This window comes from Bubalus kerabau, chromosome 3 (assembly GCF_029407905.1).
Source record: "Bubalus kerabau isolate K-KA32 ecotype Philippines breed swamp buffalo chromosome 3, PCC_UOA_SB_1v2, whole genome shotgun sequence".
NCBI lineage: Eukaryota > Metazoa > Chordata > Mammalia > Artiodactyla > Bovidae > Bubalus > Bubalus kerabau.
The window spans coordinates 20,199,917-20,220,436 of record NC_073626.1 but is presented as its reverse complement, the minus strand read 5'-3'; the positions used below and the strand labels follow the sequence as shown (position 1 = coordinate 20,220,436).

At 39.8% G+C, this 20,520-nt stretch overlaps 1 protein-coding gene and 1 long non-coding RNA gene across 4 annotated transcripts in view; one reads left to right on the top strand and one right to left on the bottom strand.

The window, feature by feature from the left end:
* The window catches only part of LOC129645537 (uncharacterized), a 97,067-nt gene that overhangs the window by 17,574 nt on the left and 58,973 nt on the right, over positions 1 to 20,520 (top strand). The gene's annotated exons all lie outside the window — the stretch shown is intronic.
* Positions 1,796 to 20,520, bottom strand: part of SCGN (secretagogin, EF-hand calcium binding protein) — a 65,481-nt gene continuing 46,756 nt past the window's right edge. For both annotated transcript variants that reach the window (XM_055570811.1, XM_055570810.1), the window contains exons 8-12: positions 17,659 to 17,714; positions 9,648 to 9,693; positions 9,343 to 9,402; positions 8,183 to 8,251; positions 1,796 to 2,484 (exon numbers count right to left, since the gene is read on the bottom strand). In XM_055570811.1, coding sequence (XP_055426786.1) covers positions 2,356 to 2,484; positions 8,183 to 8,251; positions 9,343 to 9,402; positions 9,648 to 9,693; positions 17,659 to 17,714 — 360 coding nt within the window. In that variant the 3' untranslated portion in view covers positions 1,796 to 2,355. The remainder of the gene's footprint in view (positions 2,485 to 8,182; positions 8,252 to 9,342; positions 9,403 to 9,647; positions 9,694 to 17,658; positions 17,715 to 20,520) is intronic.

Here is a 20,520-nt window from a genome sequence, read left to right as displayed (position 1 = left end):
AAAGGTGGTCTTCATGCAGATAAAAGGGAAAGTTATTAATTAAATGAATAATGGTCAGCTTCAGGTCCAATTTTTTTTTCCCATTTTGTGGATTGAGATCATCTCAACCCTTGAAATGTTTGTTCTTTGAAGGATGTCTGGGTACACAGTTACTCAACATTTGGACAATGAGAAGTCGGTCTGCTTGGCTTGCCCTGTGCTGATTCTTGGACTCTCTTTAAGCTCCCATGAAGAGTTAATCCACACTGAGTGATCCAGACTTGGAGAAATGTCCTGCTGGGGGATGTGGTGGACCCCGCAGTGAGACCAAACCTCTGGGGAGGGGCCAAGGTTTCCTGAAAGGTACATGAAAACTGACCACATATGTATGTGTGTGTATGTATACACACAACACATCTTTATCCATTCCTTGTCAATGGGCATTTAGGTTTCCATGTCTTGGCTGCTGTGAATAGTGCTGCTGTGAACATTAGGGTGCATGTATCTTTTTGAATTATAGTTTTGTCCGAACATATTCCCAGGTGTGGGAGCTGGATCATATGGCAATTCTATTTTTAGTTTTCTAAGAACCCTCTATACTATTTTCTATAGTGGCTGTACCAAATTACGTTCCCACCAGCAGTGTAGGGGGGGTTCCCTTTTCTCTGCACCCTCTCCCACATTTGTTTCTTGGTTTTAATTATGGCTATTCTGGACTGGTGTGAGGCAGTACCTCATTGTAGTTTTAATTTTCATGTCTCTAATAATTAGTGACATTGAGCATCTTTTCATGTGCCTACTGGCCATCTGTTTGTCTTCTTTGGAGAAATGTCTGTCAAGATCCTCTGCCCATTTTTTGATTGAGTGTTGGGGTTTTCTGTTGTTGAGTTGTTTGAGCTGTTTGTGTATTTTGGAGATAAAACCCTCTTCTGTCGCATCATTTAAAAATTAGCCGTTACTCACTCCCTGAATCCCCACCTCTGAGATGTACAAGCACAGACACGTTGTTTAGCTTCTATTTGCCTCAGTTTTTTCATCTCTGAGGTGGGTGTCATGATTGTATCTACCTCACAGGGTTTGGTGAGGACTAAATTATTTAAGGTAGAGAACGCACCCAGAAGTTCTTGGCACATAGAAAGCACTTGATCAGTAATAATTACTGATACTAATTATCTGTATGTTGGAGATAAGAGACACCTAAGAGAAAGGGAACCAGGTTGGGACCAATGTGTACCAGTGAGGGGAATCTCTTGAGTGGTAGAATTTCTTGGCTTATGATCAGCATGCTATTCTGTAATTTTTCTGAATTACCTATAACACTTCATTAAAGCTGAAACTCCTGCAAAGTCTGTTATAAGTTAGGGGTGTTATGGAAAATAAAGTGTCAGGACAATCAAGGAATCACTCTCTGCCTCTGCCACAAGAGAGAATGGCTCCCTCTCAGGGGGACTGAGTCAGAGTTCCAGGAGTGAAGGGCGGAGGGTTTGGTCCATGGGGGAGCCAACAGCCTCCAGAGAGATCCTCGGTAGTTACAGGCACAGGAGAAGTCCTCAAGCATTCCAGATTTGCTAGAGGAAACTGTTGGAAAGAGGATGGTTGGAGTGGGTAACAGATGCTTGGGTTACCTGGAAAAGATTTTCTCCAAATTTCTTGTGTTCCTACCTGCCTGGCCATGTGAGTTCACAAAGCATTTAAGAGCGAAACCCAGCCCAGGACGAGTGTTCAGGTCTTCCCCACGCAGTGAGATGGGGGTGATTATGGGCAAATCCTACTGTTGACTGGAACTCATTTGGGCACCTGAGAACAATGAAAGGATTGGTGGTGTGGCTCCCATCAGGATCTTATCACCTCCCCCACCCCAAGTTAGAGAACTGGTTCCTCCATCCAGCCATCAGGTAGAACCCTCCAATGGTCACAACACAATAAGTTATTTCTGCACCTTTGTTTCCAGCTGCAGGTTTATTTCCACTTCAGAATCTATTTGTAGAAGTCACGAGACTGCCACAGGTGCCTCACACTGTTAAGTAGAAAGCCCACAGGAAAAGGACAGACAGATGGACTAGCTGCCCCCACCTCCTCAGACAGGCAGAGGACAAGCCAGGCAGACCCTGGAGGTCAGCTGAGTCCTTAGGGGGACATGAAAGGCCAGGGTCAAGGGGAAAATAACACAAACCCTGTGTGGGGGGCTTCCAGTAAAGGCAGGGAAACACCATGCCATTCAAATGAAGACCCTCCTCCAGTCCCTCTCCTTGCCTAAGAACGCCACACCATTTGATAGAAAGTTTGCCTACTATCCCCAATAGCAAAGAACAGATAGAATTTTACCAGCAGGAGCTCAGAAACATGCTAAGAGCAAAAGGTGAAGTGGTCTGGGGATTAGGGGTTGATTTTCAGCCCGAGACACAAAGCCAGCTCAGACTTCTGAATTTTTCCATCCTTGTTCACATCGCAGTGGCGCAAAAGAATCTCCCGAAACTTATCAAGGTCCACCCCTCTGATGCTGGGCTGAGGACAACAAAAAATAACATGTCAGTAGGCAAGTCAGTGGTAGTCCCACCCTTTCATGCTGCCCTGCCCCCACTCTATGTCTACTAAACTTAGGGGACACCCAGCCTTCTGGGAGCGCCTCCCTGAAGGCAGGCCTCCAGGGAGGATTCCATCTCTTCATCCCACCAAATACTGCCAAGGACTAGTTTTCCACCACCAGGTTCAATTCTCATCCTGTCCCTTCAGGTCAGAGAATGTCTGTTCCCTCATCACTTCTCTGCAGTTTGTACAGAAAACCTGCATTTCACAACCACAATAAAGATATTTTGCCTTAGAGCAGAGTATTGTCACCAAAATTCTGTCTCTACAATAATGAGAGAAGGCTCATTTATTAACTCCCTGCGGAGATACTGAAATCTCCCTCTAGTTTTTAAAAGGGTAACAATGAATTAAAATCTAAAGAATTATGTTGTTGAGCCAGATAGACCCCATCAGATTTATTCCAAGGAATATTTCAGGGGCTAAGAAGGAATTGTGATGCAGGTCAGCTAGGAAAATGTTCTAAACTCAAAGGCCTGCAAAAGTGAACAATGGTGGATGTAACTCAATGATTCTTCCTAGATAATTTTATTTAACCCTCACAATAACTTTGGGAGGTAAATGATTACTCCTTGTTTACAGATTAGAACACAGAGGCTCAGAAAGAACTGAGACATCTTGCCATGCCAGAAGTTGCAGGAACATTTTTGATCCCATCTTTTGTCTCCAGTTAAGTACTCATTTCACCAGTTCTCACTGTTCTCATGGGGAATGGCTGGCCTAATGAAAGCCATATGAATGGTGATGAATCTAAATTTAAAAGTCAGCATCTGAACAGAATGGAAAAACCAACTAATCAGATTTCCAAACCCTTTGATTTTCAAACCCTTCAATTAGTGGACTAGTTATGAGTAAAGAGTTCACAGGGTTTGATTTCAAGAACTCTCAGAAACATTTCCCATCACCTAACCTCACCCCTAGGTTAAGCTCTAGGAAACCTGCAATAGGAAACAAAACCTTTCATTCTACAACTAGACAGCCATGTTAAGACAAGCTAATTGGCACTGTCCCACAGGGTAAATGACTGACACCAAATCCACCCTGATAGAAGGTTTTAACAGAGAGAAGGGGAAAGAACAGCAAGAACTGGGAGCCAGATGGCAGAGAGCAAAAAGAAAAAACACCAGAGTGGGGCAGGATTCTGGGAGAATCAGGAGGGGAAAATTGGGGGCCAGAAGCTAAACTTGATGAACTTCACTTCTCTGCCAATAATCTCTTGAGTGGACGAAGAGGCTAAGGCATAACCCATTGTCTGTAGGTTCTCTTTGTTGAGTGTAGCTCCCTGGGTGTCAGTGCCAAGCAGCTGTAGAAGTGGCCCCAGGAAATGTGGCCTAGAAGTTCTGAAAACAGCCAGCTACCCTGTGTTGCTCCATTTTAAAGGCTCGTTTGCTGCACAGTTACAAGGCAAGGGTGTTTGGTCTTCAGTATCCTCAAACCACTTTGGCTACAACCCTTTCTGCAGCAAGTGACACCCTGTCTCAGAATCCTTTTAGCACTCTTTTGAAAAGACTCAGGTGGTAGTCATTTACATATTAGCAAAAATTAATTTGCTAAGATATTTATGCAATAACCAGGCTATTCTAAGCGCTTTTCCCCTCCTTAATGTGTTTCCTGCAAAAGAGTTATTCCTCTAAGTGAGTTGAAATATTTTTGAATGTGTGGAAATATGTGTTGGGGAGGCACTTGTTGGTATGAATGTGGGTGTATGCAAAGGAAATTTCTTTGGACCTTTTGAGTTGTGTTTTTAATGCTTGATAACTTACTAGGAGTAAGGAGAACTGAATGACACTGCTCAGAAATGCTTGGATCACAGAAGACAAATCATTTGAAACCACTGAGGGCCTCTGTTTTAATAACAAGTTGCCAATATAAATGCATGCAGTTTCCCCTTCTAAGGTCTCTATGTGTCCCCTCTTGCCAGCCATCTTCTTGTGAACAACAGAAAAGCAGATGGTATATCTAGCAGGGAAGAGAATAAACTCTTGAGACCTGGGGGCAAGATCTCTCATCGTCTCCAGGTAGATACCTTGGTCATCTCTGGCGTCCCTTTTATATGGCTTCTAACATTATTGTTCACATGTCTACTTCTTGATGGGTGCTTAGAATCTTCATTGTCTTGCCTTCCCACTTTCTAGTTTAGGATGTAGATTGTTTTGTTTGTGTTGATTGTCTTGCTGTGCTAAGTGAGCTATAGTCTTTTAAAAAATCTTGTGCAGAAATTATGGTGTCTGCTCCCTCAGGGACTTGCTGTCTCAACACATTGATGGAGAACAGGCTTGGGAATCGTTTTCCAGAAATTAAAGAAAAGGGTGATCTGGTAAATAATCTTTTTAACACAAATTCAACCTATGCGTCATACATGACTGTACAAGAATTTAAAAGCTATAAAATAAGTGTGCTCAAGTCATGTGCAACTCTTTGTGACCCCATGAACTGTAGCCTGCCAGGCTCCTCTGTCCATGGGATTTTCCAGGCAAGAATACAGGAATGAGTTGCCATTTCAGGATTATTGTAAACATCAGGGATTCTGTCCAGAATTGTATGTTTAGAAGTTGAGCCAGCCCCCTGCTGACTCCATGGCATGTTCTGAAAATTGCTTTTAAAATAAGTTATTGGCTTAAAACAGATATTGGCTCAATTGCCTTGTGGCCCTTTCTTATAAAATGAAAATAAAATCCACAGGAGATGGCTCTAGCTAATGAAGCTGAGAAATATCAGATCTCAATGGTCTGTGTCAGGGTCTCAATGACCCAGTGGTCATATTTGACTACATCTTTCAAACTGTGTGGTGAATATTTTTTTAAGCAACATGGAAGACTAGAAAGGTCCAATAAAGATAGGCCTCTTCAATCATCTGGCTTCAGGGGAGAACATTAGTAACTAATTACTGTGTACATACTTTGTAGCTCAAGAGATCAGCTCCTATAAACTGCTTTTGTATTACAGACCACAGTCTGACCCAGTCCTTAGAAACCAGGTATCTCAAGTTGTCTGGTACTAACATGGAGAAGTTCCAATAGCCCCACAGAAATAGAATGGCAAGGACAGAAATGATGGGGAGCCTCCGATTTCCCATAGAGGTGCTGTGAGTCCATTAAAAAGTGACACAGACTTCTGCTTCCAGCTCAGGTTTTTAGATGGTCTCGAATTTTTTCCTTCAATTTTCTCTAGAAAATTATCTTCTCTGCTCTGTTGCTGGTTTAGGTTTTACTTCCATGGTCTCACATTAAGCTTTGGAAGCCATTGCCAAACCCAGAGACGGCTGAAAGACAATTGAAAGAGTCTGTAAGGATCTGAAGCCACTGGGCTCGACAGGTAGTTAGGGGCAGTGGCTCCACTACAGAGGCCACGCAGCTCTGGAAAACAGGTTCCCAATCCCATTTATTCTAGCAAAAGCAAATTAAAACTCCAGTTAGACAAGGCCTTCTGCTGTGCAGCTTTAATATCCCATAAAAAAACTGATCACTTTCTATGACAGAAATCATTCTGGTGTTACATAGATAATGAGTGAAATGGGATTTTTCCCTTAGCAATCAGTGTATAAAAGGCAACACCACACCAACACCCAGCAACTGTTCTGACTGTGCAAACACTGGTGAAATCTCCGACAGGAGCAACATGTGAAGGGCACAAAGAAGGGGCAAGGGGCCAGTTGAGTGGGATTAATAAGAGTTAAGAGTTATCCTTATTAGACCTCAGAAATAAAAAAAAGTCTCATCCATACCTGCTTAACTACAATATGTAAACTTTCTGGAGATTTATGCTGAAATCAGTATCGGGGCATTTTCCCACTACAAACCCCCACAATTCTAATCAGATGTTTAAGAAGGTCTGAGACTCCAAAAACAGTTAATAATTGTTGCTACTCTAATTTATTGCCATCTAGGCCAACCAAGAAATGATCCTTGTGTCCTATACAAACCTCAAAAGCAATTCCTAAGGATGTTATCCCTAAGGTCACAAAGAGTCGGACACAACTGGGTAACCGAACTGAAAGATATGAAACTACTAAATTCAGTGGCTACACAGTCCCATAGAAAAACACCCACATAAGAATTGAAAATATCTGGATTTTTCCTGGATCGTGCAGCTAGTCAATACAGTTCATCAGGATCTCAGAGGAGATTACTTTTTCAAACATTGTTTACCCTACATGGAACAGCTCTGAGATGTAGATATGATCTAAATTACATCAATCCCAACCACTGCAATGCCTTCCTAAATAAAATAGCCATCTTAGGCTAGGTGTTAGAGCAGCCTGCTGCAGGGTTGGGGGCACTGAGTGCAGCGATGCATGCACAGGACCTTTTGAAGGAGGTTGCCATTATCTTCATGACCTCCGCCATAGTTTGGTCTCAGGTCAAACAACAGGAGGCAACACAACCCTGCCCATCAACAGAAAAGTGAATTAATGATTGACTAAGCATGGCCCTGCCCATCAGAACAAGACCCAGTTTCCCCCATAGTTAGTCTCTCCCATCAGGAAGCTTCCATAAGCCTCCATAGGCTCCAACAGAGGGCAGGCAGAATGAAAACCACAATCACAGAAAACTAATCAACTGATTACATGAACCACAGCCTTGTCTAACTCAATGAAACTATGAGCCATGCTGTGTAGGGCCACCCAAGACGGACGGGTCGTGGTGGAGAGTTCTGACAAAACGTGGTCCACTGAAGAAGGGAATGGCAAACCACTTCAGTATTCTTGCCTTGAGAACCCCATGAACAGTATGAAAGGGCAAAAAGATAGGACACTGAAAAATGAACTCCACAGGTAGGTAGGTGCCCAATATGCTGCTGGAGAAGAGTGGAGAAATAACTCCAGAAAGAATGAAGAGATGGAGCCAAAGAGAAAGCAACGCCCAGTTGTGGATGTGACTGATGATGGAAGTAAAGTCCGATGCTATAAAGAGCAATATGGCATAGGAACCTGGAATGTTAGGTCTATGAATCAAGGGAAATTGGAAATGGTCAAACAGGAGCAGCCCCCTGGTGTTAAAAAAAAGGGGGGGGGGAGAAAATCCCAAGTATGGAATTTATTATAGGAAATTAAACATTTTAGTTACTCTAGTAACCAAGTCCATAGGAGGAAGACTTTGTGTAATCAAAAAATAAAACAGCAAGGTGCTCCTTTGGTAAAATGGATGACTCTCAAATCATGGTAACAAGAAGCTCCTATAGGGGCTTCACTTAATTGGAACTACAAATGATCTCAAGAGAGGAGAGATTTGTTGGGTTTCACAAATGCTTAAGGGCTTGCCAGGTGGTGCTAGTGGTAAAGAATCTGCCTGCCAGTGCAGGAGACATAAGAGACACAGGTTCGATCCCTGGATCAGGAGCATCCCCTAGAGGAGAGCATGGCAACCCACTCCAGTATTCTTGCCAGGAGAATCCCATGGACAGCAGGCTACAGTCCATAGGGTTGTAAAGAGTCATGACTGAAGAGACTTAGCACACATATACAGATGATCAAAGTTTGTTAAATAGGCTGCATCCCTAGATTTTCTGCATCATTCCTCTTTGGCCCTACTGATTCCCCCCAAATAAACAATGGAATCAAAACGGCAGGCCCAATTCCTGATGAGAATGATCTGTCTACACAGTCTCATGAAGTCACCTGGACAAGCTCCATCATGTCTTTGACAAACCCATCCACTTCTGGGCCTTCTAGGGCTCCAGTTTTACTCTGAAAGATGAAAGGTCCAATCAGCCAAATATAATTTTAAGTTAAAAAGCTTAAAGAATAAATTACACAAGTAGACCAAATCAGTATTCTTTTGTGACTGCAAACAAGTTTGGAAATGGCATGTTCTAACATGTTCTCTGTGTAGGACATGCATGCTCCACATTAATCAAAAGAATTCACTCTAAGTAACTCCCCTCATGTAATCAGTGAAATGGTTTGGAATAGTTTTGATGGAAGCAGTAGTCTTTAGTTCCTTACTGTGACAAATAGCATTAAAAACTATACCAACTTTGTTTACTTCCCAAATACCAGGACTCAGTTCAGACTAGTGCTAATTACACATTCATTGACCCTTTGAAGGACATATTACCATTTTAAGATTTTGCTTTATGATATAGCAATGATTTAATTATTATCAAAACACATTTTAAATTCAAGAGGCACTAGATTGAGCATTTTAGAATTATTATATGGTTCATGTATAAAATATTTTTTACCCATTTTATAAGAATGCCTATAAAAGTACAATACATATTAAAATATTTCAGTATTTTACTTTCTTCTCTAAAGTTTCAGTTATGACAGGTCATCCATTTTCTTCAAGGTTTTTTAATCTTAAACCTTTAACATATCATTAAAAAAAAAATCCATTTCCTTAGTGTGTTTTACCAGACACTAGTACAGTAATTGCTATATGCCAGGAACTCCTCTAAGAGCTTTACAAACATGAATTCACTTTCCCCCTATTTCTTTAGATTGGGTGTGGTTTTTTCGTATAACTATTTGCTTTTGTATCTGAGCATACTAATATAGAGACCAAGAAGGAGAAACTTTCTTTTAGTTTGGATATAAGGCACAGAAAAAAAAACTACTTTATTCTCTTCTCCATCAATACTCTTATGTCTATTTTTACTTAGTTCTCGAAGTTTTATTATAGAGAAACTAAGGGTGCCTTGACATAGCAACACACATGTGTGATTGCTGTTCATTACACAAGGTTAGGGTCTGCGAGTAGGATGACACCACATAGGGACTAAACAAGCTTTCTACCTAAAGATGGCCAGCATAGTATATCAAAAAGGCACACTTACAACATCATAGTGAGCGAAGATTTTCTCAAAGTCCCTTTTTCTTTCTTCAGAGGAACAAGCCTGTGTATGGAGAAAGTAGTATGTCAGTCAGTAATGTGAAACTTCTGTGGTACCATTCCTCCAGGATCTTAGGCAACTTTTATAAACTTTGAGTCAACAATCCTTTATCTCTTTTAATTCCAGCACTGAGCTTTGTCAGTCTCTAAACTGAAGGTAAGAGAATTAAATGCCCATCTTCCCTCCCTCTGAAATCTGTGGAGAAACATAAATGATACAAACCCATCTGGAGAAGTGTCACTACTTACATCCATTTTAAATTGGAGAAGGAAGTTTTCCTGAAGAGCCAGAATCCTAAACAGGAAAAAACCCAAAAACAAAAAATGTAATCCATGTGATGATCTTTCAGCTCTCAATTAGAAGTAAAATGTATAATTCAAGTGTGAGGAAAGGACAGGCAATTTCCAAGTTATATTCTGCAGAATAGGATATGTGCTTGGAAAACAGGAATTTATACAGTACAAAAATTAAAGAAGGGAAAGACTTTCACAGGATTTAGTAGTCACCATGGACATTTAAAAATTCCAGCATGAATAACCAAAAAATCACAGAAGAAATCAAAAAAGAAATCAAAATTTGCATAGAAACTAATGAAAATGAAAACACAACAACCCAAAACCTATGGGACACTTTAAAAGCAGTCCTAAGGGGAAAGTTCATAGCAATACAGGCATACATCAAGAAACAAGAAAAAAGTCAAATAAATAACCTAACCCTATACCTAAAGCAACTAGAAAAGAAAGAAATGAGGAACCCCAGGGTTAGTAGAAGGAAAGAAATCTTAAAAATTAGGGCAGAAATAAATGCAAAAGAAACAAAAGAGACCATAGCAAAAATCAACAAAGCCAAAAGCTGGTTCTTTGAAAGGATAAATAAAATTGACAAACCATTAGCCAGACTCATCAAGAAACAAAGGGAGAAAAATCAATAAAATTAGAAATGAAAATGGAGAGATCACAACAGACAACACAGAAATACAAAGGATCATAAGAGACTACTATCAACAATTATATGCCAATAAAATGGACAACGAGGAAGAAATGGACAAATTCTTAGAAAAGTACAACTTTCCAAAACTCGACCAGGAAGAAATAGAAAATCTTAACAGACCCATCACAAGCACAGAAATTGAAACTGTAATCAAATATCTTCCAGCAAACAAAAGCCCAGGTCCAGGCGGCTTCACAGCTGAATTCTACCAAAAATTTAGAGAAGAGCTAACACCTATCCTGCTCAAACTCTTCCAGAAAATTGCAGAGGATGGTAAACTTCCAAACTCATTCTATGAGGCCACCATCACCCTAATACCAAAACCTGACAAAGATCCCACAAAAAAAGAAAACTACAGGCCAATATCACTGATGAACATAGATGCAAAAATCCTTAAGAAAATTCGAGCAATCAGAATCCAACAACACATTAAAAAGATCATACACCATGACCAAGTGGGCTTTATCCCAGGGATGCAAGGATTCTTCAACATCCGCAAATCAATCAACGTAATACACCACATTAACAAATTGAAAAATAAAAACCATATGATTATCTCAATAGATGCAGAGAAAGCCTTTGACAAAATTCAACATCCATTTATGATAAAACCTCTCCAGAAAGCAGGAATAGAAGGAACATACCTCAACATAATAAAAGCTATATATGACAAACCCATAGCAAACATTATCCTCAATGGTGAAAAATTGAAAGCATTTCCTCTAAAGTCAGGAACAAGACAAGGGTGCCCACTTTCACCATTACTATTCAACATAGTTTTGGAAGTTTTGGCCACAGCAATCAGAGCAGAAAAAGAAATAAAAGGAATCCAAATTGGAAAAGAAGAAGTAAAACTCGCACTGTTTGCAGATGACATGATCCTCTACATAGAAAACCCTAAACACTCCACCAGAAAATTATGAGAACTAACCAATGACTATAGTAAAGTTGCAGGATATAAAATCAACACACAGAAATCCCTTGCATTCCTATACACTAATAATGAGAAAACAGAAAGAGAAATTAAGGAAACAATTCCATTCACCATTGCAACGGAAAGAATAAAATACTTAGGAATATATCTACCTAAAGAAACTAAAGACCTATATATAGAAAACTATAAAACACTGGTGAAAGAAATCAAAGAGGACACTAATAGGTGGAGAAATATACCATGTTCATGGATTGGAAGAAGCAATATAGTGAAAATGAGTATACTACCCAAAGCAATTTATAGATTCAATGAAATCCCTATCAAGCTACCAACAGTATTCTTCACAGAGCTAGAACAAATAATTTCACAATTTGTATGGAAATACAAAAAACCTCGAATAGCCAAAGCTATCTTGAGAAAGAAGAATGGAACTGGAGGAAGCAATCCTACCTGACTTCAGGCTCTATTACAAAGCCACAGTTATCAAGACAGTATGGTACTGGCACAAAGACAGAAATATTGATCAATGGAACAAAATAGAAAGCCCAGAGATAAATCCATGCACATATGGACACCTTATCTTTGACAAAGGAGGTAAGAATATACAATGGATTAAAGACAATCTCTTTAACAAGTGGTGCTGGGAAATCTGGTCAACCACTTGTAAAAGAATGAAACTAGAACACTTTCTAACACCATACACAAAAATAAACTCAAAATGGATTAAAGATCTAAACCTAAGACCAGAAACTATAAAACTCCTAGAGGAGAACATAGGCAAAACACTCTCTGACATACATCACAGGAGGATCCTCTATGACCCACCTCCCAGAATATTGGAAATAAAAGCAAAAATAAACAAATGGGACCTAATTAAACTTAAAAGCTTCTGCACAACAAAGGAAACTGTTAGCAAGGTGAAAAGGCAGCCTTCAGAATGGGAGAAAATAATAGCAAATGAAGCAACTGACAAACAACTAATCTCAAAAATATACAAGCAACTCCTACAGCTCAACTCCAGAAAAATAAATGAACCAATCAAAAAATGGGCCAAAGAACTAAATAGACATTTCTCCAAAGAAGACATACAGATGGCTAACAAACACATGAAAAGATGCTCAACATCACTCATTATCAGAGAAATGCAAATCAAAGCCACTATGAGGTACCATTTCACACCAGTCAGAATGGCTGCGATCCAAAAGTCTACAAGCAATAAATGCTGGAGAGGGTGTGGAGAAAAGGGACCCCTCTTACACTGTTGGTGGGAATGCAAACTAGTACAGCCACTATGGAGAACAGTGTGGAGATTCCTTAAAAAACTGGAAATAGAACTGCCTTATGATCCAGCAATCCCACTGCTGGGCATACACACTGAGGAAACCAGAAGGGAAAGAGACACGTGTACCCCAGTGTTCATCGCAGCACTGTTTATAATAGCCAGGACATAGAAGCAACCTAGATGTCCATCAGCAGATGAATGGATAAGAAAGCTGTGGTACATATACACAATGGAATATTACTCAGCCATTAAAAAGAATACATTTGAATCAGTTCTAATGAGGTGGATGAAACTGGAGCCTATTATACAGAGTGAAGTAAGCCAGAAAGAAAAACACCAATACAGTATACTAACACATATATATGGAATTTAGAAAGATGGTAGCAATAACCCTGTGTACGAGACAGCAAAAGAGACACTGATGTATAGATCAGTCTTATGGACTCTGCGGGAGAGGGAGAGGGTGGGGAGATTTGGGAGAATGGCATTGAAACATGTATAATACCATGTATGAAATGAGTCGCCAGTCCAGGTTTGATGCACAATACTGGATGCTTGGGGCTGGTGCACTGGGACGACCCAGGGGGAGGGTGTGGGGAGGGGGGAGGGAGGGGGATTCAAGATGGGGGGGCACGGGTGTACCAGTGGTGGATTCATTTCGATGTTTGGCGGAGCTAATACAATATTGTAAAGTTTAAAAATAAACTTAAATTAAAATTAAAAAAATAAATAAAAAATAAAAATTCCAGCAAAACTGCAGGTTCAAGGTCATATGCAAAATTCAGTTTTTCTATATATTAGTAATGGCCAATCCAAAAAAGAAAGCAAGAATACCATTCCATTTATAATAGTATCAAAAAGAATAAAATTCTTAGGAAAAAGTATGAGAGACCCTAAGACTTAGTGATTTTTTTCAACATTGATCTATAGTCTTCAAAAATGAGCTAAATATTATTGCAGCCATGAAATTAAAAGACGCTTGCTCCTTGGAAGAAGAAAAGTTATGACCAACCTAGACAGCATATTCAAAAGCAAAGACATTACTTTGCCAGCAAAGGTCTATCTAGTCGAAGCTATGGTTTTTCCAGTAGTCATGTATGGATGTGAGTTAGACTATAAAGAAAACTGGGCACCAAAGAATTGATGCTTTTGAACTGTGGTGTTGGAGAAGACTCTTGAGAATCCCTTGGACTGCAAGGAGATCCAACCAGTCCATCCTAAAGGAAATCAGTCCTGAATATTCATTGGAAGGACTGATGTTGAAGCTGAAACTCCAATACTTTGACCACCCGATGCTGGGAAAGATTGAAGGCAGGAAGAGGAAGGGACGACAGAGGATGAGATGGTTGGATGGCATCACGGACTCAATGGACATAAGTTTGAGTAAACTCTGGGAGTTGGTGAGGGACAGGGAGGCCTGGCGTGCTGCAGTCCATGGAGTCGCAAAGAGTCAGACATGACTGAACATCTGAACTGAAATATTGAAGGACATCTATGATCAGGAATTAGACTTAATATTGTTAGGATGTCAATATGCCTCAAATTTATCTGTATATCCAACACAATTACTATAAAACCCCCAGGTGCCTTTTTTGAAGAAATTGATAATCTGATTTTATAATTCATGTGGAAATGCAAGGGATTTAGAATACCCATAACTATCTTGAACAAAGCTTTGAAAATCATTCCTGATTTAAAGACTTACTCAAAGCAACAGTAAGCAAGATAAGGTGGAGTGTACAACATAAGATGTAGCACTATCATAGGGATAGACACGTGGATCAGTGGAATAGAAAGACAGTCTAGAAATACACCCATACATTTATGGTCGATTGATTTTTGCCAAGGTCATTGAATGGAGAAAGAACAGTCTTTAAAGAAATGGTGTTGTGGCAAATGGATATCCACATAGGCTCCTACCTCATACCATATATAAAAATTAACCCAAAAGGTGTCAAAGGCCTAAAAGTAAAAACTTAAATAATAAAACTCTTAGGAAAAAACATAAGGATAAATCTTCAGAAGCTTAGATTTTTTGCAGTGGTTCCTATATATGACACCTAGAACAGAAGCAACCAAAACAAAATTCTGTAAAATTAAGCAAAATTAGATAAATTCAGTTCAGTTCAGTCACTCAGTCGTGTAGGACTCTTTGCGAACCCATGAATTGCAGCACGCCAGGCCTCCCTGTCCATCACCAACTCCTGCAGTCCACCCAAACCCATGTCCATTGAGTCAGTGATGCCACCCAACCATCTCATCCTCTGTTGTCCCCTTCTCCTGCCCTCAATCTTTCCCAGCATCAGGGTCTTTTTAAATGAGTAAGCTCTTCACATCAGGCGGCCAAAGTATTGGAGTTTCAGCTTCAAAATCAGTCCTTCCAATGAACACTCAGGACTGATCTCCTTTAGGATAAACTGGTTGGATCTCCTTGTAGTCCAAGGGACTCTCAAGAGTCTTCTCCAACACGACAATTCAAAAGCATCAATTAGATAAATTCAGTTCAGTTCAGTCACTCAGTCGTGTCCGACTCTTTGCAACCCCATGAATCGCAGCACGCCAGGCCTCCCTGTCCATCACCAACTCCCAGAGTTCACCCAGACTCACGTCCATCGAGTCAGTGATGCTATCCAGCCATCTCATCCTCTGTCATCCCCTTCTCCTTCTGCCCCCAATCCCTCCCAGCATCAGAGTCTTTTCCAATGAGTCAACTCTTCGCATGAGGTGGCCAAAGTACTGGAGTTTCAGCTTTAGCATCATTCCTTCCAAAGAAATCCCAGGGCTGATCTCCTTCAAAATGGACTAGTTGGATCTCTTTGCAGTCCAAGGGACTCTCAAGAGTCTTCTCCAACACCACAGTTCAAAAGCATCAATTCTTCGGCGCTCAGCCTTCTTCACAGTCCAACTCTCACATCCATACATGACCACAGGAAAAACCATAGCCTTGACTAGACGGAGCTTTGTTGGCAAAGTAATGTCTCTGCTTTTGAATATGCTGTCTAGGTTGGTCATAACTTTCCTTCCAAGGAGTAAGCGTCTTTTAATTTCATGGCTGCAGTCACCATCTGCCGTGATTTTGGAGCCCAAAAAAATAAAGTCTGACACTGTTTCCCCATCTATTTCCCGTGAAATAGGCCTCATCAAAATCAAAAACTTTTGTTCTTCCAAGGATACAATCAAGAAAGTAAAAAGGGAACGTATACAATGGGGGGAGAAATTTTGCTAATATCTGATAGTATCCAGCATATGTAAAGAAATGCTACATATGCTACAAAGAATTGCCACATATTGCTACATATTTTAATTTCCAATAAAAGGAAAATTAACCCAATTTTAAAGTAGGCAAAGGATCTAAATGGACATTTCTCCAAAAAAGATGTACAGATATCCATGAAAATATGTACAAAATCATTAGTCATCAGGGAAATACAAATCAAAATTACAGTGAGGAGCACACCCACTAGGATGATGCCAACAATCAATGCTGGTTAGAATATGGAGAAATCAGAACCAAACCTTCATACAGTATTGGTGGGAATGTAGAATGGCGTGTCCACTTTGGAAAGCTGTTTAGCAGTTTTTCAGAAAAGTAAGCACAGAACTACTATATGAATCCCGAATTCCACTCCCAGCTATATAACCAAGAGAATCAAATACTTATGGTCACACAGAAACATGTACAAAGGTGTCCATAGCCTCATTATTCATAATAGCTAAGTAGTAGAAGAAATAACCTGCATGGTCATCAACCAATGAACAGATAAACAAAACAGTACATACATACAGTGAAATACTATTCAGGTATAAAAAGGAAATATCGATACATGCTATAGCATGGATGATCTTTGAAAACATGCTAAGTGAAATAGCCAGATGCTAAAGACCACGTATTGTATAATTCCATTTATATTAAATGCCCAGAATAAACAAATATATAGGAACAAAAAGTAGATTAGTGGTTGCCAGGTACTGGTGGGAGAGGGAAGGAGATAATTCTTAATGTTATGCAATATCTTTCTGCCTTAGTGAAAATGTTCTGGAATTAGGTAGTGGTGATGGTTGAGCAACCTTACGAATATACTAAAATACACTGAATTGTACACTTTTTTTAAAGGGTGAATTATATAGTATATAAGTTATATTCAATAAAATTACCTATTTCTCTTTTCTGCAATTGTACTTCAGTGGCATTGAGTCAGTTTCAAAAGACTAAAACCTTGCATTTATGTTGTATTTATAATCATGAGTGTATATATAGCAAAAGGTAGAAAAAATATCATAACTCATTTGGAAAATTTTGCTTCTCTGGGTGTCCAGGAGCCAAATAGAGGGTAGAACATCCTGGGACTCAGCAAGGAATACTGTTCTCATCTATTTGTTGGCATCATATTTTAGAGTTTTTCGACATTTTTTTCCTTTGGAAAGGAGCTTGTATACAGAGTAATAGGGCTTCATTTCAGAATTAGGGATAGAGAAAGAAGATTCCCATGAATAAATATTTTAGGACTTTTTTGTCATTGATTCGGTTCCTTATTGCTGCTGTAACAAATTACCATAAACTTAGTAGCTTAAAACAACACAAATTAATATCTTATAGTACTGGAACTCAGAAATCTGAAATGGACTTCACTGGTGTTTCACGGTGTTGACAGGGTTGTATTCCTTATGGAGGTTTTAGGGGAGAATCTGTTTTCTAGCGTTTTTCAGTTTCTAGAAGCTGCCTGCATTCTTTAGCTATGGCCCCTTCCTCTACTTCAAAGACAGCAATATAACAAATTTCTCTGTGATTCTGATCTTCTGCCGCCTCCTTCCATGTTTAAAGGACCCCTGTTATCATATTGCATCCACCCAGATGTTTCAGAATAGTCTATTTTAAGGTCTGTTACTTAGCAACATTAATTCTATCTGCAACCTTAATTATCTTTGCCATGGAACATAAGATATTCACTGGTCTTGGGAGATCAAGTCTCACCTTTCAGAAAGGAGAGTGTGCTGTCATTAAACTCCTAGGAATGTGTTTCTGAATCTTTGACACCACTTCCATGCTACTTACCTAGCCAAGTCATTAAGATCCAACCGGCCATCTTTATTTTTGTCAAAGATCTTCATCTGGAATGCAGAAGGGGAAAGGACTGTAAGAAATACATGTAATGGGAATTCATTTTGAAAGTCATTAAAGTGCTTTGCTAGTTTGTTCTTCTGATTATATATTTAAATTGGCTGAGGCTGACTCATAGGGTCTCTTCCTACAGAGGATAGAAGAAATATTTTTTCCATGAAGGCAAAAGTAGCTGAGGAGGATATGATACAGGAGAAAGTCTCCCTCTATAAGCCTCAGAGGACTGTAGGAAGGAAGAGAGACAGTGAGGCAGAGATGAGAGTGAAGTAGACAGATGTGTGAGCTCACTCTACTGGAAAGGGGTTCAGGAGGGAGAAGGGCACCAGCTATGGATGGACAACACTGAGTGTGGAGAGTTGCTGTGGCTTCACTTTCCCCGGACACTCTGAGATCCCAAGGATTTGGATGATGAGTCAAGGACTAGTAGGCCTTCCATGGAGGCAGCTGAGTATGAGATGGTGTGGGTCAGAGGATGGGGGTGGGTCGCTGAATCAGCAAGCTGGAAGGAGGGTGTGGCAGAGAATTAGTGGTCTGTGTTCAGCAGGAATTAAAGGATGGCTTCAACCATGAGCATCAGCAAGGTAGCAGCAACTGTGTGGTCAGGAGGCATCACCCTGGAAACCAGAGCACTGTATCCAGGGACCTGGACTCCTCCCCTTCACCATGAGGTTCTCAGGGCCACTTTTCTCTCCTTACCCACCTTGATGTCATTTTTAGAGAAGGGTCTGGCCGAGAAGTCTAAGATGCTGAGCTCTTCCTTACTCAAAGAGGCTGTTTAAATTTATTAGATCAGACTAAGTTTTAAACAAGATAGGATTAAAAATTAAAATGGGGAAGATCAGATTGGTTTAGGCAAGGTAGAGGAGACACATTTTTTTACATATCTAAGTTGTACTAGGAGTGGATTTTGTGACTTAGCAATATTTTGGTGGTGTAGGATATTTCTAAATATATCCTTATGAGGAGGCTGTACAGGGAAGAAGCAGTGAGATAATCTGAGGATAAATCTAACAGATTTTTACATTAAAAGCATATGAGTCCTTCCTTCATCTTTCCTCACTCTCTAAATCAAGTTTATTTTTACTATTTGAAGTGAATTTGAAATCCCATTCTCCCCAAAACTTGGCATCACAAATGTGCATTACAAAATTTATTAAAACACAGAAGCCATCTTTAAAAGATAGAATAGTTGCTAATCTGGTTATATGAATTTATCAGGATTTTCTTCCTCACCAAATTCAATTACAAAAAGATCTCAGAAAATGACCAATTTATAAGACAGAGGGAAGAGTAAGCTCCTAGTAATTCATGATCTCAGTAACTGAGAAAGTTGTTTGTAAATAGGTTTGTACTAACTCATGGAAGTACATTGGATGAATTTTGAATGTTTGGCAATTTCTGTGGCAGGCAGGGGACATAATGGTTTCTTAGTTTTTAAAACTCTAATAGTGAACTTTTGTAGAACAGCAAACACTTCATGTTTTATTTCGTTTAATCGTCACCACATTCTTAGAAGAAATAGCTGCACGCCATACAGGCAGGGAACTGGAATTTAGCAAGATTAATTTGTCTAAGAAAGTAGCAAGATTTGAATCCAAGCTTATCTGTCACAAGAACTCTTTCCATAAACCAGGCTCTTAGCTTTACAGGCTCTGGACATCTCATGGTTAATGTGGTACATGCTTTATTTTTGGTTATGAAAGAAAACATCTGGTGCTATAGATTATGCCAGAGATGTGGTATTTACTTTTTCTGATTGCCCTTCTTTCTGTGAGAAAGCAAAAAAAAAAAAAAAATTCTGTTTATGTGAGTTTCCCTCTGACCTTTGTGGACATTTGCTCATGGTACAAGTCTCTCATGGAGGGCTTTGGTGGTTCATGGGGGTGGCAATGGGGACAGGATTCCATTCTGGGGACTTCCCTGGTGGTCCAGTGGCTAAGACTCCCATGTTCCCAATGCAAGGGGCCCAGGTTCAATCCCTGATCAGGGAACTAGATCCCACATGCCACAACTAAGAGTTCACATGCTGCAACTAGATCCCTCATGCAAGTAAGCCCAACAAGGCCAAATAGTTAAAAAAAAATTCCATTTTCATCCCAACGTTTTTCAGTACTAAGTACACGAAAGGTTCTATAAAGTCTCTAGAAATGGAACACAATGACTTACTGACACACTCCTTAAAATTCTGTAGGCCAGCAGGTCCCCATCTTAGGCAAAAGACCCCTCATAGTCTGTAGTTATACTCAGCATTCTCCTAAGATTGAATAATAGCTTTATCTTAATTTTTAAGATCCATATAGATGCCATCTGGTGGGGGTTTAGTTGTTAAGTCGTGTCTGAGTCTTTGTGACTCCATGTACTGTAACCCACCCAGGATCCTCTGTACATGGGATTTCCCAGCCAAGAATACTGAAGTAGGTTGCCATTTTCTTCTCCAGGGGATCTTCCAACCCAAGGATCAAACTCATGTCTCCTGCTTGGCAGGTGGATTCTTTACCACTGAGCCACCTGGGAAGCCCCAGCAGATGTCATAGCGATTGTAAAATACAAATTCATTTAAAGCCATTACTGGGTTAATCATAACTTCTTACCAGAAACAATAGATCCAAGGTATGACTACAGTCCATGAATTTTTTTTAACAATTGTTAATTGATAATTTGAGATAGAGTGCAAGGTCAAAAATATGGAGTTCAGAGCAAAGAGTACAAAGTAAAAGTCCTTCCTGTCCTTATTGTAGAGATAATTACCATTCATAGACTGTATCCTTCCAGAAAATTTTTAAACATTTTAATATA